We start from the raw sequence: 16,489 nt of genomic DNA, 5'->3' as shown, positions 1-16,489 counted from the left end.
CTCTGTTACTTCTTTTTCAAAGGAGGAAAGGTCAGGCTTTTCTGTTTTTCTGTTTGGATATATTTTATTGCCTTGAATTCACAGATCCCTTTCTCTTCTGTGTCTAGTTTACTGTTAAGCCCATCTAATGAATTCTTCATTTCTAATACTGTAGTTTTCAAATATAGCATTTCTACTTTGTATACATATATAAAGTATGTGTATACATGCATATTTATACACACACATATATATATACACACACATACATCCATGTTTATAAATAATGGAAATGCTATATTTCTCCTTTGCCTACAGAGGAGATAACCACAAATTGGTCATTAAAGGGAACAGATTAAACATTTATTCTGCCTGTATGGAGGAACTGTAACTGAGCTGTAGTTAATGAAAGAAAAGCTCTTTTTCATAGAATAATGCCAAGTAACAAATTGAGAAAATAAACAGAATTAGAAAAATCACTATTTTACAACTCCCAATAAAATAATTATTTTAGGCAAGGATAATGAATGGATGCTAAAACTTAAAATAGGGAATGATTGTTGGAATAGGACTTTCTCAGGGTGACACAATATGACCCCACAGATTGTTATACAATGAAAAGAAAAAATGGCATCTTTACAATGGAAAGATCTGGTGGTCACCAGCATAATTAAATTCAGCATTGCTAACTCAGCATTGCTAAAAGTTGGACAACTTTTAGCACTGCTTAAAAGTTGGACAACTAGATGTTTTGTGTCTCTTGATGTGTTGCAATGCATGGGATATAATTGGCTCTCACTTAGTATTTATTGTTTGATCTCATTCTTTTATATGGCTGCATAGTACTCCATGGTGTATATATACATTTTCTTTATCCAGTCTACCATTGATGGGCATTTAGATTGATTCTATGTCTTTGCTACTGTGAATTTTGCTGCAGTAAACAAAGACATGCATGTATCTTTATGGTAGAGTGATTTATATTCCTTTGGGTTTATACCTAATAATGGGATTGCTGGGTTGAATGTTCATTGTTTTAAGTTCTTTGAGAAATCTCCGAACTGCTTTCCACAGTGCCTGAACTAATTTGCATTCCTACAATGCAAATTATAGGAAAAATAATTCAGGTTTTGAATTATTTTCCCTTTTCTCCACAACCTTGTACAGCATCTGTTATTTTTCGACTTTGTCATGATAGCCATTCTGACTGATGTGAGATGGTATCTCCTTGTGGTTTTCATTTGCAGTTCTCTAATGATCAGTGATGTTGAACATTTTTCAATGTGCTTGCTGGCCGCGTGTATGTCTTCTTTTGAGACGGATCTGTTCATGTGCTTTGACCACTTTTCAATGGGGTAATTCAGTTTTTGCTTGTTAATTTAAGTTCCTTATAGATTGTGGATATTAGATTTTTGTCAGATGCATAGTTTGCATATATTTTCTCCCATTCTGTGGGTTTATCTGTTTACTCAAAAGCTGTCTTTAGTGTAATTAGGTCTCATTTGTTCATTTTTATTTTGTTGTAATTGTTTTTGCAACAACATGCATACAGCTGGAGACCATTACCGTAAGCAAATTAATGGAGGGATAGAAAACCAAATACCGCATGTTCTCACTTGTCAGTGGGAAGCAAACACTGAGTACACATGGACACAAAGAAGGAAACAACACACTCCAGGGCCTACTTGAAGGTGGAGGGTGGGTGGAGGGTGAGGATTGAAAAACTACCTATCAGGTGCATGCTTATTATCTGGGTAACAAAATAATCTGTACACCAAACCCCGTGACATGGAATTTACCTGTGTAACAAACCTGCACATGTAGCCCCGAAGCTAAAATAAAAGTTTAGAAAAAGAGGGAAAAACATATTTACTATATGATGAATAATTTTTCTGACAAGAAAGGTTTCTAGAGTCTTTCTAATCATATTGCTTATACCAAGTATAAAAGCATAGACTATCTTCCTGCTTTCCAAAGGCCAAAGAATTTCTGACATACTTTTCCCAAGACTGCCACATTCACATCTTTTCTCCAAATTTATTATCCCATAGCCTCTTTGGAATAACACATAGAGGCAGAAATGTAAAAAACCTTAAGGATTTTTTTAAAGGTAAAATTCTCTTCTAATCTGTTTTTCCCAGGGATGATCATTTTAATTCTGACATACATTTATGTTTCCCATTTTATTGAATTGCCAACTTGGTTTCAAAACTTGTAGATGACAGTCGCATCTTTTAATGTTGTGGTTTAAGAACGTCATGTTCTTTTAAGCAAACCACACTTAGTTTGAGCCACTGTCATTCAATAATATTTATTAGTGTAATTTTCAGCAAATACTGTGAAGTTTTTAGAAAACATGAAAAATTATGGTTTCAAAATAGATATGTTGATATTGCCAGAAAGAAACCCTGCAATCTTGCCTGTGCCCACAGTATGGGCACAAACTGTTCACATTTGTTCATATATGTGGCCTCAATGGGCAGGCGAGCCAGCCAAACTTCATAGCAGTCCTGGAAAATGTTAATATAACAAGAGCCTGAGAAACAGAGCAAGCAGCTGCATCTTTTTGGTTTGTTTATTTTTTTTAAATAACCAAAAATACGTACATGGATTCATCTTTCTAGAGCTGTTATTTTGCCAGCCAGGCAGTTTGATTTCTGGGATATAGCTGAAGATCTTGAAAGCATGTAATTCAGTTTTGTTTTTATAATGTCAAGAAATTAATGTAGGATTCTATTGCTATACAAAATGAGAAGAGCTACCATACTGCTGGAAATGAATTCAGAGCAAGATGCTAATCAAGTAAGAGAACTATGTAAGGGGTAGACCTGTTGAAAATGGATAGTGGTATAAATTAACACCACCTATAAGCCCATCACTGTATATGCAGAAAGCAATGAAGTTGTCAAGAAATTCTGAGAAAATACACTTTCCACTTAGAGATAACTTCAAATGAAAACTTTACTGCTTACATTTAGAATTTGAAGATGTATTTTGCAAGTATGAGGTTTAAGGAGGAATGTACTTGTGTTGGGAGAGATTTTTGATTCATTGAAGAAGAGTAAGCAAATTTCAGATCCATTTCACCAATATTCGCTGGTGTGGTAGCCTGCTGGGAGTGTGGTGGGAAACACAGAATTCCTGCTATCATGGAGATTACATGGTAATTTGGGAGATAAGAAGCACACAACACATGACTACAAGGCAAAGTAATGTGGTATGAGGTGCAGGTAAAGGGAGAGCAAAATTAAAAAGAAACTTAATAAAGGAGGAAGATGCCAAAGGATTTGTGAAAGAGGTTTTTTTGTAGACCTTAAGTGATGGATTATTAAGTAAAATATGGAGATGACTGGGAAACAACTATAGTTGAAAAGTATAACAGGGGGAGAATCTCTGTGGTCTGTGAGTAAACTGGTGTCTTCTGTCTGTGGTCATGTGAAACTCCGTGCTCCATTTATTGCAGTATTTATTACAGATTATAATGGTCTGTTTATCACCCTCACGAGACTGTAGTTTCCCAATGGTCAATTAAAACACAGTCAGTCCACATTATTTGCAGATTCTGAGTTGACGAATTCATATACTCTCTAAACTTTATTTATAACCCCTAAATCAGTAGTCACATCAGTTGCGCTGTCATTCCTGGACACATGCAAAGCAGGGACACATTTTTTTTTTTTTAATTATACTTTAAGTTCTAGGGTGCATGTGCATAACGTGCAGGTTTGTTACATATGTATACTTGTGCCATGTTGGTGTGCTGCACCCATCAACTCATCAGCATCCATCAATTCGTCATTTATATCAGGTATAACTCCCAATGCAATCCCTCCCCGCTACGCCCTGCCCATGATAGGCCCCGATGTGTGATGTTCCTGTTCCCAAGTCCAAGTGATCTCATTGTTCAGTTCCCACCTATGAGTGAGAACATGCGGTGTTTGGTTTTCTCTTCTTGTGATAGTTTGCTAAGAATGATGGTTTCTAGCTGCATCCATGTCCCTACAAAGGATGCAAACTCATCCTTTTTTATGGCTGCATAATATTCCATGGTGTATATGTGCCACATTTTCTTAATCCAGTCTGTCACAGATGGACATTTGGGTTGATTCCAAGTTTTTGCTATTGTGAATAGTGCCGCAATAAACATAAGTGTGCATGTGTCTTTATAGCAGCATGATTTATAATCCTTTGAGACCAACATCATCCTGATACCAAAGCCTGGCAGAGACACAACAAAAAGAGAAAATTTTAGACCAATATCCCTGATGAACATCGATGCAAAAATCCTCAATAAAATACTGGCAAACCGGATTCAGCAGCACATCAAAAAGCTTATCCACCATGATCAAGTGGGCTTCATCCCTGGGATGCAAGGCTGATTTAACGTTCGCAAATCAATAAACGTAATCCAGCATATAAACAGAACCAAAGACAAGAACCACATGATTATCTCAATAGATGCAGAAAAGGCTTTTGACAAAATTCAGGGACACATTTTGAGTCACCTGGTGCACATGTTCTCTGCTGAGGTCCAAAAAGGTAACATTTTGACTTTTCGTTCCAGCTCTCACACTGAATAGCTCGTCCATTTGGCAGTCTGTTTAGTGCCACATTTTTCACAGTCTGTGCTCTCAGATGGTGATTTTGCTGTTTTAATATGGTCCCTAAGCATAGTGCTGAAGTGCTGCCCAGTGTTCCTAAGTGCAGAAAGGTTGCGATGTTCCTTTTGGAAAAAATCTGTGTATTCCCTAAATGCCGTTCAGGCACAAGTTATAGAGCTGTTGGCCATAAGTCCAATATTCATGATTCAACAATCTGTACCAAATAAGGTGTCTTTAAAGAGAAATACACGTGAAACAACGTTATACATTGATTGGTTGATGAAAATGTTCTGACCAGTGGCTCATGGGAACCCACTTTATATATACCCTAGGAGCAGTAGTTCAGTATTTGTTCATCTAAGGTTTGCAGTGACTTGATAGAACATAACTTCCCCTGATGAGAATTGACTGTATCCATTTTGTTTGTTTGTTTGTTTTTGAGACAGGGTCTGGCTCTGTCATCCAGGTTAGAGTGCAGTGGTGCAATCTGGGTTCACTGCAACCTCCGATTCCTGGGCTCAAGTCATCCTCCTACCTCAGCCTTCCAAGTAGCTGAGATTAGAGTCATGCGCCACCATGCCTGGCCAATTTTTGTTTGTTTGTTTGTTTGTTTTGTATTTTTTGTAGAGACAGGGTCCTTTGTTGCCTGGGCTAGTCTTGAACTCCTGAGCTCATGCGATCCACCCACCTTGGCCTCCCAAAGTGTTAGGATTACAGGCGTGAGCCACCGTTTCTGACCCAAGTATATCAGTTATTTCTGTATGCCTAGTACTTAGTGTTTAGTAAATAGTCAAGGAGTCTTATGAGAAATTCCAGCTCCCTAAAAAATTTAAATACCGAACTTTGGAATTGCAGCTTAATACCATGAAGGCAACGGGAGGCCATTGGAGACTTTTTTCCCCAGGAGTGATCTTTGGGTTGTGAATTGTTTAACAAGCGCTGATTAAATGTGCTAGCTAGTGTCATGAACAGAATGAATATCCCTGGCACCCTGCTCTCAAGGAGCTATTGCAGAAACCCTAAAAGTGTCTTTAGGAAGATTAATTTGCAGGGATTTGTAAGATGGATTGAAATTGAGAAAAACTGAAGACACAAAACCAAGTTATTCTCCCACACAATGATCCTGAGATGAAATGGTAAAGACTGGGATTTGGGTGCTCAAATACAAAACAGGGAAATGGGCAGATACTTAAGTTATTATGAAGTAAAATTTAGCAATAAATGAGTTCATGCAGAGGATGAGGGAGATGGAAGGGATAAAGTTAAACTCTGAAGTTTACTACTCCTGACTTTGTTAGTTCCTGTGGTGGCAAATGTTTTTCAATCATGTTCTTGTCATAGGAAGTTATCATTCTGTACTGTTCTGATTCTTTTTTTTCCCAAATGAAGACTCACTCTGTCACCCAGGCTGGAGTGCAGTGGTGCAATCTCGGCTCACTGCAACCTCCGCCTCCTGGGTTCAAGCGATTGTCCTGCCTCAGCCTCCTGAGTAGCTGAGACTACAGGTGCATGCCACCATGCCTGATTTATTTTTGTATTTTTAGTAGAGACAGGATTTAGCCACTTTGGCCAGGTTGGTCTTGAACTCCTGACCTCAAGTGATCTGTCTGCCCTCACCTCCCAAACTGTTGGGATTACAGGTGTGAGTCACTGGGCCCTGCCCCTGAGTCTTCTTTTAAGATACCAGTAATGGGACCAAAATCCTCACTCGTTATAACTAAGTAGCTGATGAACTAAGTAGGGTTTGGGTTGAAAATGGTAAATTATATTTACCATTTTACATTGTAGATCTAATTTTACAATTATAGTGAATTTTTGTAGTTGTGAAATTTTGTCTATAATTTAAAGTTAATTGTGAAATTATGTCCAGTATTGAACGATCCTTTTTTTTAAAATTGCAAATTTGTCCCATCCAAATGACTTCCACTGTAATGACAAGTTATTTCTGGCCAGCAGTATACAGTTACATATCACTAATGCCAAGTTTGCTGTGAAATTTACAAGAAGATAGGGCAGACCATTATTCACTGTTGTTCATTATGACATTTTATATGAAAAAAATAGAGGCTCAGAGATCAGCATTAGTTATATTTTAAGTAGCATATGGAAGGCAATATGACTTTTCAGTTTAAATTTGAAAAGCAAATTCTTCATTGTGAAGTGCCAGTATGTTTCTTTAGAGTTTCCATTAATTGAGAAATAAAACTTTGCTTTCTCTCAGCATGGTATGAAAGTTTCAGATTTGAGAATCTATTTACTTAAGCTTTACTTTAAAATAATTTTTCAGTGTATTTTTTCTTATTAGAAGTCCTTTTTTAAGACTGTTTTTATCCTGATATAGGCTATTTGCATCACCAGGGTTTTTCAATGCTCTTTGTCAGCATCACCAATTTTATAAGGTTATGCAAAACTGATCTCCTACTTGAAAACTTTGGAATAATACGATTTTTCCCCCCTGGTAAACTCATCTAAGATAATCAAGACATCTAGATGTTTTTATGTCAATTTTCAAGGAAGAATTTGAATGGCATTTTAAGCTAGTATTTATTCTATCTGTGGCTCAATACTACGTGTGTTTAATTCAACTTGAGATTAAAAATCAAAGGAATTTCGATGTCCTTTATCTTTTTTCATCTGCTTTGAGTTTAATATACCTTTCTGAAGAAAGCCATGTTTGTAAAGGTTATTAAGTTTTGTTTGGCCTTCTTCTCTGCTGTGAGTACCCAGTGGACCTTACTGCGAGGTTATGCTCCTGGACTGATTGATATATAAACAGAAGACAGATGGTGTAGAGATAGCTCTGATGATAATTCATTTTTCAGCTAGTCATGAAGCTATTTTGATTACAGTGTGTTTAAGTAATTATAACACAGTCTGCAATGTTAGTCTTGCTGGGAAGGGTGCACATGGAAAACAAGTTACGTGTTATTCATGCCCAACAAAGGATGCACTGTGGTGTAATGATTTTAATTCCTAATGCTAGATTAGGACTGAAAGCGTTTAAAATATGTCATACAGTAAGGTAAGTCAATTAAACATGGACCAAATAAAAAAGGTAACGGCACAGTTTTGAGGCATAAATATTTGTTTTGGAAAGTATTTAGATGTTACTATATGAAAGAAACTAGTATTTTTACATTTAGGTAACAGTCTGTGTACAGCTAATTAAAAAATTACATGGCTTGATTTTCAGTTGATGTGAATCATCATGCAGCTTGTTTTTTGTGTAATGGATTTAAAACTGAAATCAGAGGGCTGACAATTCAGCATGTTACCTCTCTACTGTTGATGAAGTTTTGCAAAAAAAAAAAAAACTAAGCAAAATATCAGAAGTTGAAAAAAATAATTAAAATTGTGTAAATAAGTGGGTCATTAAAATGTTTGTCTTCACATATTAATGACAGTTTATATCATGATTTTGGGTTCCATGATAGCATAATTGATCGCTTAGATGGAGTTCGTTTGTTGTGGTCCCTGCTGAAAAATCCTCACCCAGACGTGAAGGCCAGCGCAGCGTGGGCACTCTGTCCATGCATCGAAAATGCAAAGGTAAGAACGGACTGCAAGTCAGTCTCTTCTAGAATCTCTAATACTATACTGAAAAATGCCACCACAGGTTACTAATTGCTTTTTACTTATTATAAGTCAGATTTATCTGGTGGGAGAGAGTGTTGCACAATGTTTATGCCAAAATAATTTTGGAGCATTGCCTTTTTTCTGGTCAGTTTTAAAATGCAAAGCAAAACTAGCCAAAGATGGCAGTGCTTGCCAAGTTCTAGCTGATTGGTGCAATGGAAGCAAGCATCTCAGGTAAATCAGAGTGAGGACAAGTTGACTGTTCTTGTCTCTTGAGGGATAAGGAAATTGTCTGCATTTACCTGCTATGTAGAGAGAGCGCAGCCTCTGGGGAGACATGACTGCTTCTCTTGTTACAGCCTGCAGTGAGAGAGCACTATGTTCTGTGTTGCTTTGAAAAGGTCACATGATGTCAATGACTTACTTTTCTTATCTGTCACTAAAAAGAGGAGACCAGAAGTTTCTGAAATCAATTTTAGCCCTTGATTTGTAAATTTTATTATTTTCTTTGAAGATCACTTTTCAGCTTATTTCTCTTAACATTTTTTCTATAGGTTTAGAGATTGCCCTTTAAGATCCTTGTTGCTGAAGTTATTTCTGCCTGTTGAATATTTTTTTAAATTATACTTTAAGTTCTGGGATACATGTGTAGAATGTGCACATTTGTTACATAGCTATACACATGCCATGGTGGTTTGCTCCACCCATCAACCCATCATCTACATTAGGTATTTCTCCTAATGCTATTCCTCCCCTAGTCCCCCACCATCTGACAGGCCCCAGTGTGTGATGTTTCTTTCCGTGTCCATTGCATTCTCATTGTTCAGCTCCCACTTATGAGTGAGAACATACAGCGTTTGGTTTTCTGTTCCTGTGTTAGTTTGCTGAGAATGATGGTTTCCAGCTTCATTCATGTCCCTGCAAAGGACATGAACTCATCCTTTTTTATGGCTGCATAGTATTACATGGTGTATATATGCCACCTTTTCTTTATCCAGTCTATCATTGATGGGCATTTGGGTTGGTTCCAAGTCTTTGCTATTGCAAGTAGTGCTGCAATAAACATATAAATGTGCATGTGTCTTTATAGTAGACTGATTTATAATCCTTTAGGTATATACCCAGTAATGGGATTGCTGGGTAAAATGGTATTCATGGTTCTAGATCCTTGAGGAATTGCCACACTGTCTTCCACAATGGTTGAACTAATTTACACTCCCACCAACAGTGTAAAAGCATTTCTATTTCTTCACATCCTCTCCAGCATCTGTTGTTTCCTGACTTTTTAGTGATCGCCATTCTAACTGGTGTGAGATGGTATCTCATTGTGGTTTTGATTTGCATTTCTCTAATGACCAGTGATGATGAACTTTTTTTCATATGTTTGTTGGTCACATAAATGTCTTTTTTTAAGAAGTGTCTTTTCATATCTTTTCCCCACTTTTTGATGGAGTTGTTTGTTTTCTCTTGTAAATGTTTAAGTCCCTTGTAGATTCTGGATATTAGCCCTTTGTCAGATGGATTGCAAAAATTTTTTCCCATTTTGTAGGTTGCCTGCTCACTCTGATGGCAGTTTCTTTTGCTGTGCAGAACTTTTTAGTTTAATTCTATCCCATTTGTCAATTTTGGCTTTTGTTGCCATTGCTTTTGGTGTTTTAGTCATGAAAGCTTTGCCCATGCCTATGTCCTGGATGGTATTGCCTAGGTTTTCTTCTAGAGTTTTTATGGTTTTAGGCCTTACATGTAAGTCCTTAATCCATCTTGAGTTAATTTTTGTATAAGATGTAAGGAAGAGGTCCAGTTTCAGTTTTCTGCATATGGCTAGCAAGTTTTCCCAACACCTTTTATTAAATAGGGAATCCTTTCCCCATTTCTTGTTTTTTTCAGGTTTATCAAAGATTAGATTGTTGTGTGGCATTATTTCTGAGACCTCTGTTCCATTGGTCTATATCTCTGTTTTGGTACCAGTACCATGCTGTTTTAGTTACTGTAGCCTTGTAGTATAGTTTGAAGCCAGGAAGTGTGATGCCTCTAGCCTTGTTCTTTTTGCTTAATATTGTCTTGGATATATAGGCTCTTTTTTGGTTACATATGAAATTTGAAGTAGCTTTTGTAATTCTGTGAAGAACTCCAATGGTAGCTTGATGGGGATAGCATTTAATGTATAAGTTACTTTAGGCAGTATGGCCATTTTCACAATATTGTTTCTTCCTAACCATGAGCATGGAACATTTTTCCATTTGTTTGTGTCCTCTCTTATTTCCTTGAGCAGTGGTTTGCAGTTCTCCTTGAAGAGGTCCTTCACATCCCTTGTAAGTTATATTCCTAGATATTTTTTTTCACCCACAAAAAAGAATTTATTTACAGTGTAAAATTTATCATACATTTCTTTTTTTGAACTGAACATAACCTCAAGATTTTATTGTCTTCATAATAAAACAAAAGATGAAATTTAGAACTGAATCACTTGGCCCTTTCTCTTCATATCTCCTCCCAGTTCAAAATGCTTGCATGTCTTCATAGCCAGCATCGTCTTAGATCTGCAGCTGGGCTCAGTGCTCAAGCCTTGGCACCATCTCCTTTGTAGTTTTAGCCTTTTTCTGGAAAATCAGCTTACTTACAGAAATCAATGGCCTTGATATACACAAACAATACTTAGGTGAGGAGTCTTCAGAAAACCCCATGTATAATAGCAACAAAGAAGATTAAATATTTAGAGACAAACTTATTAAGAAATGTGCAAAATCTATAAAGGGGAAATACTTCTGGAAAACACAAAAGCATGTAGAGTGGGAAGACATCCCTTGTTTTTGGCTATCAGGACTCATCATCAAGATGCCCATTCCCTCCAGGCTGATTAATAAATTGAATGCCATTCCTATAAAAATACCAATAAGCTTTGTTTCATGGAGTTGGTAAGTTGATACTAAAGTTTCTATGGAAAATAAACATGCTGGAATAGTGACACAAAATGGGGGGCTAGCCCTATGGGCTATTAAAACAAACTATAAAGCCCCTGTATTTAGAACAGTGTGGCATTGACCATGTGAACAGGCAGACAGACCAATGGAATAGGATAGAAAGTACAGAATAGACCTAAGTACAAATGGGAATTTAGTATATGATAAAGGTGGCATATCAAATCTCAGAGGCAGTGATGGATTTTTTTGTAATTCTTTATTTATATTTTGTATTTATTGAGATGGAGTCTCACTCTGTCACCCAGGCTGGAGTGCAGTGGCATGATCTCAGCTCACTGCAACCTCTACCTGCTGGGCTTAAGCAATTCTGATGCCTCAGCCTCCTGAGTGCTCAGCCCAAGATTGCCACTCTGCTTCCTGCCATGATACCATGTTCCCCATGCATACACAGCATCCTTGCCCTTCTTGTCCTGTGCCACTTTTTGGGGTTGGTGCTTGCCACACTTCTTACAGAAAGTCTGGAAGGCTTTAGGAACGTGCACCACATTGCAGGAGCCCCATTGCATGGAAAGCTATTGTTAATTTCCAAGTCATTTATGCTTACAGAGCTGATAGGAGCTAAACTGAGGTGTGGGTCATTCTGTAGTAGGAAACAGTTTGGGGAATAGTTAACATAGTGGTCAAAAGAGTTTTTTAAAACTCCAAACCTCTGATTGTTGTCTGCATATACCATTTTGGGCAAAAGGTAGTTCTTATTTGGAGAAAACATAGATTGTATTATCTTGAGAAGTTCTAAAGGGAACCACAGAGGAGAGGAAGAGGAGACACAGGAAGTCTTTCTGGTTGGGGCAGTGGTCTCCCTGGTGGGGTGGACACCCTTGTCTTGGTGTGATCATAGAACTCATGGAAATGACAGACGGCCTGGGACACCAGCTTTTCAGAGGAGAAGGGTTTCTTGCATGTATTGGTGGGGCCTCAGCTGTATCTAATAGGAGGTATTGCACTGGAGGCCTCAGATGGTCCTATTCCTAGGTATTTTATTCTCTTTGTAGCAATTGTGAATGGGAGTTCACTCATGATTTGGCTCTCTCTTTGTCTATTATTGGTCTATAGGAATGCTTATGATTTTTGCACATTGATTTTGTATCCTGAGACTTTGCTGAAGTTGCTTATCAGCTTAAGGAGATTTTAGGCTGAGACAATGTGGTTTTCTAAATATACAATCGTGTCATCTGCAGACAGAGACAATTTGACTTCCTCTCTTCCTATTTGAATACCTTTATTGCTTTCTCTTGCCTGATTGCCCTGGCCAGAACTTCCAATACTATATTGAATAGCAGTGGTGAGAGAGGGCATCCTTGTCTTGTGCTGGTTTTCAAAGGGAATGCTTACAGCTTTTGCCCATTGAGTATGATATTGGCTGTGGGTTTGTCATAAATAGCTCTTATTATTTTGAGATGCATTCCATATATACTTAGTTTATTTAGAGTTTTTAGCATGAAGGAATGTTGAATTTTATCGAAGGCCTTTTCTGCATCTAATGAGATAATCATGTGGTTTTTCTTCTTGGTTCTGTTTATGTGGTGGATTACGTTTATTGGTTTGCATATGTTGAACCAGCCTTGCATCCCAGGGATGAAGCTGATTTGATGGTGTTGGATAAGCTTTTTGATGTGCTGCTGGATTCGGTTTGCCAGTATTTTATTGAGGATTTTCGCATCGATGTTCTTCAGGGATACTGGTCTGAAATTTTCTTTTTTTGTTGTGTCTCTGTCAGGTTTTGGTATGAGGATGATACTGGTCTCAAAAAATGAGTCAGGGAGGAGTTCCTCTTTTTCTGTGGTTTGGAATGGTTTCAGAAGGAAACCAGGTACCAGCTCCTCTTTGTACCTCTGGTAGAATTCCGCTGTGAATCCATCTGATCTTGGGCTTTTTTTGGTTAATGGGTTATTAATTACTGCCTCAATTTTAGAATTTGTTATTGGTCTAATCTGTGATTTGATTTCTTCCTGGTTTAGAATTGGGAGGGTGTATGTGTCCAGGAATTTATCCATTTCTTCTGGATTTTCTAGTTTACTTGCATAGAGGTTTTCATAGTATTCTCTTATGGTAGTTTGTATTTCTGTGGAATCAGTGGTGATCTCCCCTTTATCATTTTTTATTGTGTCTATTTGATTCTTCTCTCTTTTCTTTTTTATTAGTCTGGCTAGTGGTCTATTTATTTTGTTAATCTTCTCAAAACATCAGCTGCTGGATTCATTGATTCTTTGAAGGGTTTTTTGTGTATCACTTCAGTTCTCCTCTGATCTTAGTTATTTCTTGTCTTCTGTTAGCTTTTGAATTTGTTTGCTCTTGCTTATCTAGTTCTTCTAATTGTGATGCTAGGGTGTCAATTTTAGATCTTTTCTGCTTTCCCCTGTGGGCATTTAGTGCTATAAATTTCCCTCTAAACACTACTTTAGCTGTTTCCCATAGATTCTGGTATGTTGTGTCGTGGTCTCATTGGTTTCAAAGAACTTATTTATTTCTGCCTTAATTTTGTTATTTACACAGTATCGTTCAGGAGTAGGATGTTCAGTTTCCATTTAGTTGTGTGGTTTTGAGTAAGTTTCTTAATCCTGAGTTCTAATTTGATGGCACTGTGGTCTGAGAGACTGTTTGTTATAATTTCCGTTCTTTTGCATTTGCTGGGGAGTGTTTTACTTCCAATTTTGTGGTCAATTTTAGCATAAGTGTGATGCCATGCTGAGAAGAATGTATATTCTGTTGATTTGGGGTGGAGAGTTATGTAGATGTCTATTAGGTTCGCTTGTTCCAGAACTGAGTTCAAGTCCTGAATATCCTTGTTAATTTTCTGTCTCGTTGATCTGGCTAATACTGACAATGGGTGTTGAAGTCTCCCAGTATTACTGTGTTGGAGTATAAGTCTCTTTGTAGGTCTCCAAGAACTTGCTTTATGAATCTGAGTGCTCCTGTACTGGATGCATATATATTTAGGGTAGTTAACTCTTCTTGTTGCATTGATCCCTTTACCATTATGTAGTACCCCTTTTTGTCTTTTTTGATCTTTGTTGGTTTAAAGTCTGTTTTATTAGACTAGGATTGCAACCCCTGCTTTTTTTTTACTTTCCATTTGCTTGGTAAGCATTCCTCTATTCCTTTATTTTGAGCCTATGTCTGTCTGTGCACGCAAGATGGGTCTTCTGAATACAGTACACCAATGGGTCTTGATCTTTATCCAATTTGCCAATCTGTGTCTTTTAATTGGGGCATTTAGCTCATTTACATTTAATAAAGGTTAATGTTGTTATGTGTGAATTTGATCCTGTCATTTTGATGCTAGCCGGTTATTTTGCCCATTAGTTGATGTAGTTTCTTCATAGTGTTGATAGTCTTTACAATTTGATATGTTTTTGCAGTGGCTGGTACTGGTTTTTCCTTTCTATATTTAGTGCTTCCTTCAGGAGCTCTCATAAGGCAGGCCTAGTGGTGACAAAATCTCTCAGCATTTGCTTGTCTGTACAGGATTTTATTTCTCCTCCACTTGTGAAGCTTAGTTTGGCTGGATATGAAACTCTGGGTTGAAAATTCTTTTCTTTAAGAATGTTGAATATTGGCCTCCACTCTCTTTTGGCTTATAGGGTTTCTGCAGAGAGATCCACTGTTAGTCTGATGCACTTCCCTTTGTGGGTAACCCAACCTTTCTGTCTGTCTGCCCTTAACATTTTTTCCTTCATTTCAACCTTGATGAATCTGATGATTAGGTGTCTTGGGGTTGCTCTTCTCAAGGAGTATCTTTGTGGTGTTCTCTGTATTTCCTGAATTTGAATGTTGGCCTGTCTTGCTAGGTTGGGGAAGTTCTCCTGGATAATATCCTGAAGAGTGTTTTCCAACTTGGTTCCATTCTCTGCATCACTTTCAGGTACACCAATCAAAAGTAGGTTTGGTCTTTTCACATAGTCCCGTATTTCTTGGAGGCTTTGTTTGTTGCTTTTCATTCTTTTTTCTCTAATCTTGTCTTCATGGTTTATTTCACTAAGATGATCTTCAATATCTGATAACCTTTCTTCCGCCTGATTGATTTGGCTGTTGATATTTGTGTATGCTTCTTGAAGTTCTTGTGCTGTGTTTTTCAGCTCCATCAGGTCATTTCTGTTCTTCTCTAAACTGATTATTCTAGTTAGCAATTTCTCTAACCTGTTTTTAAAGGTTCTTAGCTTCCTTGCATTGGGTTAGAACATGCTCCTTTAGCTCAGAGGAGTTTGTTATTACCCACCTTCTAAAGCCTACTTCTGTCAATTCATCAAACTCATTCTCCTTCCAGTTTTGTTCTCTTGCTGATGAGGAGTTGTGATCCTTTGGAGGAGAAGAGACATTCTGGTTTTTGGAATTTTCAGCCTTTTTGTGCTGGTTTTTCCCCATCTTTGTGGATTTATCTACCTTTGGTCTTTGATGTTGGTGACCTTTGGATGTGGATTTTGAGTGGATGTCCTTTTTGTTGATGTTGATGCTATTCCTTTCTGTTTGTTAGTTTTCCTTCTAACAGTCAGGCCCCTCTGCTGTAGGTCTGCTCGAGGTTGCTGGAGGCCCACTCCAGACCCTGTTTGCCTGGGTATCATGAGCAGAGGCTGCACAACAGCAAAGATTGCTGCCTGTCCCTTCCTCTGGAGGCTTTGTCCCAGAGGGGCAGCTGCCAAATGCCAGCCAGAGCTCTCCTATATGAGGTTTCTGTCGACCCCTGCTGGAAGGTGTCTCCCACTCAGGAGGCACTGGGGTCAGGGACCCACTTGAGGAGACAGTCTGTTCCTTAGCAGAGCTTGAGCGCTGTGCTGAGAGATCCACTGCTCTCTTCAGAGCCAGCAGACAGGAATGTGTAAGTCTGATGAAGCTGTGCCCACAGCCACCTCTTCCCCCAGGTGTTCTCTCCCAGGGAGATGAGGGGTTTTATGTATAAGCTCCTGACTGGAGCTGCTGCCTTTCTTTCAGAGATGCCCTGCCCAGAGAGGAGGAATCTAGAAAGGCAGTCTGGCTACAGTGGCTTTGCTGAGCTGCGTTGGGCTCCGCTCAGTTCGAACTTCCTGAAGGCTTTGTTTACACTGTGAGGGGAAAACCGCCTACTCAAGCCTCAGTAATGGCAGACACCCTTCCCGCACCAAGCTTGAGCATGCCAGAACGACTTCACATTGCTATGCTTGCAGCGAGAATTTCAAGCCAGTGGATCTTAGGTTGCTGGGCTCTGTGGGAGTGGGATCTGCTGAGCTAGACCACTTGGCTCCCTGGCTTCAGCCTCCTTTCCAGGAGAATGAACAGTTCTGTCTTCCTGGCATTCCAGGTGCCACTGGGATATGAAAAAAAACCCTCCTGTAGCTAGTTGAGTGTCTGCCCAAATGGCTGCCCAGTTTTGTGCTTGAA

At 38.3% G+C, this 16,489-nt stretch overlaps 1 protein-coding gene across 3 annotated transcripts in view; it reads left to right on the top strand.

Annotated features, from left to right (window-relative positions):
- The window catches only part of ARMC4 (armadillo repeat containing 4), a 206,319-nt gene that overhangs the window by 84,253 nt on the left and 105,577 nt on the right, over positions 1-16,489 (top strand). For all 3 annotated transcript variants that reach the window (XM_033208997.1, XM_033208995.1, XM_033208996.1), the window contains one exon: positions 8,015-8,129. In XM_033208997.1, coding sequence (XP_033064888.1) covers positions 8,015-8,129 — 115 coding nt within the window. The remainder of the gene's footprint in view (positions 1-8,014; positions 8,130-16,489) is intronic.

This window comes from Trachypithecus francoisi, unplaced genomic scaffold (genome assembly GCF_009764315.1).
Source record: "Trachypithecus francoisi isolate TF-2019V2 unplaced genomic scaffold, Tfra_2.0 Lachesis_group9, whole genome shotgun sequence".
In the NCBI taxonomy this organism is placed as follows: Eukaryota; Metazoa; Chordata; class Mammalia; order Primates; family Cercopithecidae; genus Trachypithecus; species Trachypithecus francoisi.
Note: the sequence above shows the minus strand (reverse complement) of the source record. Positions and strands in the feature narration are given on the sequence as shown.